At 47.6% G+C, this 2,253-nt stretch overlaps 1 protein-coding gene across 1 annotated transcript; it reads left to right on the top strand.

The window, feature by feature from the left end:
* Positions 1-659: 659 nt before the first annotated feature.
* On the top strand, positions 660-1,942 carry LOC135639693 (homeobox-leucine zipper protein HAT9-like). The gene is made up of 3 exons (XM_065153561.1): positions 660-1,266; positions 1,364-1,443; positions 1,525-1,942. Exons 1-3 carry the CDS (start codon positions 850-852, stop codon positions 1,805-1,807), a joined length of 780 nt encoding a protein of 259 aa, XP_065009633.1. The 5' UTR covers positions 660-849; the 3' UTR covers positions 1,808-1,942.
* The last annotated feature ends 311 nt before the right edge of the window (positions 1,943-2,253 follow it).

The following is a 2,253-nucleotide window of genomic DNA, read 5'->3' as shown; positions in this document are numbered from 1 at the left end:
AAGGAAAAAAGATTTCTCAACAACTACTGCTCAACCATCTTTGATTGGAAAGGACAAAAGGAGCTAAAAACTATTTTTCCTATGGCAATATACAACATTAGACGACACGCCCAGTACTAGAATAAATGCCTTGATGCAAACAGCAGCAATTGGGTGTCGGAGACATAAGATAGATTATTGTCACTGAATTGAACTAGCAAAACTTCATTGCTGTAAACCGCACGCAGTAGGCTTTGTGAACTCTGATAGTGAACTGAGATTTATCTGTATCGCTTAAGCAACCGATATTGTCGTGCGCGCATATTCTTCAACATCGTTTGGCAGATTAGCTGGATGTTCTCGTAGATTATGGAGGGCATGTCGGCTCTGCAGCAAGCTGAATTGGTTGCATGTCGTGAAACGTCCCAAGGAACCTTTGTAAGTCGTAGAAGACACGCACATAATTATAGGGTTTGTTCGTTCCTGTGGAGGATGAGTGGAGTTTACAGGAACAAGATACAGTGGATGAGACGGAAACAGCTGAAGTCATTGTTGTTGTTGAGCGCATGGGAAGGCATTCCAATGTGACTCACATGTGAGTCCACGTAGCCATCGGATATACCTCTCCTTCTCCTCTTGGTTTTCTTCTTCTTACGCCGCCGTGGTTTCGAGGCTTCACTGTCCTTTCTTTTTCTTCTGACTCGATCTATGTCAGCATGTGTCATGCTACCACAAACTCCTAACATCCTTCCGCCCAGGCCATGGCTCAAATACATCGTGCATCCCTCTTCCTTTCTTTCCGTAGCTTCCTTTCTTAGCTGACACCTCTCTTCCTTTGTCTCATAGGAGCGTATCCCCGTTAGCTCGGCCATGGATGCCTGTAAGGTTGATATGTGCAGCACTGGCCTTTCTCTTGCACTGAATTATTATGGGAAAAGTACTGATTCCTCAGTCGGTAATCGTCCCCGGCCGAGCTCCGGTCTCGAGTTGGAAATATCTTCTTCCGCTGCTGCGGCTATCGAGCCCTCTCTCACCCTCGGACTCCCCGGAGATGGAAGAAAGGCTTGGTCAGTCGGCACGCAATCTTCTCCTACTCATAGTGTGATGTCGTCGTTTCCCGGTGGCCATCCATCGAAGATTAATGGGGAGAACAATGAGGCGGAGAAGATCTGGCCGCGGAACAGTGATGAGGAGGAATACGGCACTGCAAGGAAGAAGCTGAGGCTGACCAAGGGGCAATCTGCCCTTTTGGAAGACAAGTTCAGGGAGCATGGAACTCTTAATCCGGTTTGTGCATGTCCTCCCCTGAAATCTTCACGTCTATATCCTTAGTTGGGAAATCAAGATTCTAATCTGGTTTGTGTCTTGTCGTTTCTACTATCAGAAACAAAAGCAGGACTTGGCTCAGCAATTGAACCTTCGGCCTCGGCAGGTGGAAGTGTGGTTCCAGAACAGGAGAGCGAGGTTAGATCTCCGCGAAGCAAAAGAAGTCTGAGTTCACTCTGTAACATCATATGATTTGTGTACGTCTTCATCGTGTTGCAGGAGTAAGCTCAAGAAAACGGAGGTGGAGCTCGAGTTCCTCAGGAAGTGCTGCGAGAGGCTGACGGAGGAGAACATTAGGCTGCAGAAGGAGCTACAGGAGCTCAAGTCGCAAAAATCTTCGGCGCCAAGGTACACGCAGCTCCACGAGGCGGCGCCCGCCTTCGCGATGTGCCCATCTTGCAACAAGGTCACTGGCGCTAGCGACGGCTCCGGAAGCGGGCTTCTCTTGGCGGCCTCAAAGCGTCACTTCTCCAACCCCTTCGCTCACTGCGCAGCACGCTAAGGTGAGACGCAAACCTACCTGTGTCCAAAAGCATAACCCACCCCCTTCCTTTTTAACCAGGGCTTGGGAGATGTAATCTGATACATGCTTCCTCTGACTGATACCACTACTTACATACTATCATCTCCGTCTCTCGGAGAAGGATCGATCTCTCCTTCTCTTGCTTGTGTCGGAAACTAGTTAGCTTATGGCCAATATTGTTTTGTACCCTCTCTCTCTCTCTCTCTCTCTCTGTACTGCGTTTCCCTATGGAAGAGAGAGATTAAAATAGTCATGCCATTAAAGGAGGATTCAATTATCCATTGTCGGGTGTCATTTGAACTGATTCAAATATATGAACGTACTCTACGTGGTTTGCAGTGTCTCAGAAGGAATGATTCTTGACTTTAGCTGTCAGGCTTTTGCTCATTAGGCTTCTTTCGGTACGTGTAAATATTCAAAAACAA

This window comes from Musa acuminata, chromosome BXJ3-6 (assembly GCF_036884655.1).
Source record: "Musa acuminata AAA Group cultivar baxijiao chromosome BXJ3-6, Cavendish_Baxijiao_AAA, whole genome shotgun sequence".
Lineage (NCBI taxonomy): Eukaryota > Viridiplantae > Streptophyta > Magnoliopsida > Zingiberales > Musaceae > Musa > Musa acuminata.
Note: the sequence above shows the minus strand (reverse complement) of the source record. Positions and strands in the feature narration are given on the sequence as shown.

Bases quoted from the DNA above. Each gene is read 5' to 3' on its own strand.
- LOC135639693 (XM_065153561.1), top strand. From the start codon at position 850: ATGGATGCCTGTAAGGTTGATATGTGCAGCACTGGCCTTTCTCTTGCA. The intron at 1,267-1,363 runs GTTTGTGCATGT...TTCTACTATCAG, and splicing joins AGCATGGAACTCTTAATCCG to AAACAAAAGCAGGACTTGGC. The intron at 1,444-1,524 runs GTTAGATCTCCG...ATCGTGTTGCAG, and splicing joins TTCCAGAACAGGAGAGCGAG to GAGTAAGCTCAAGAAAACGG.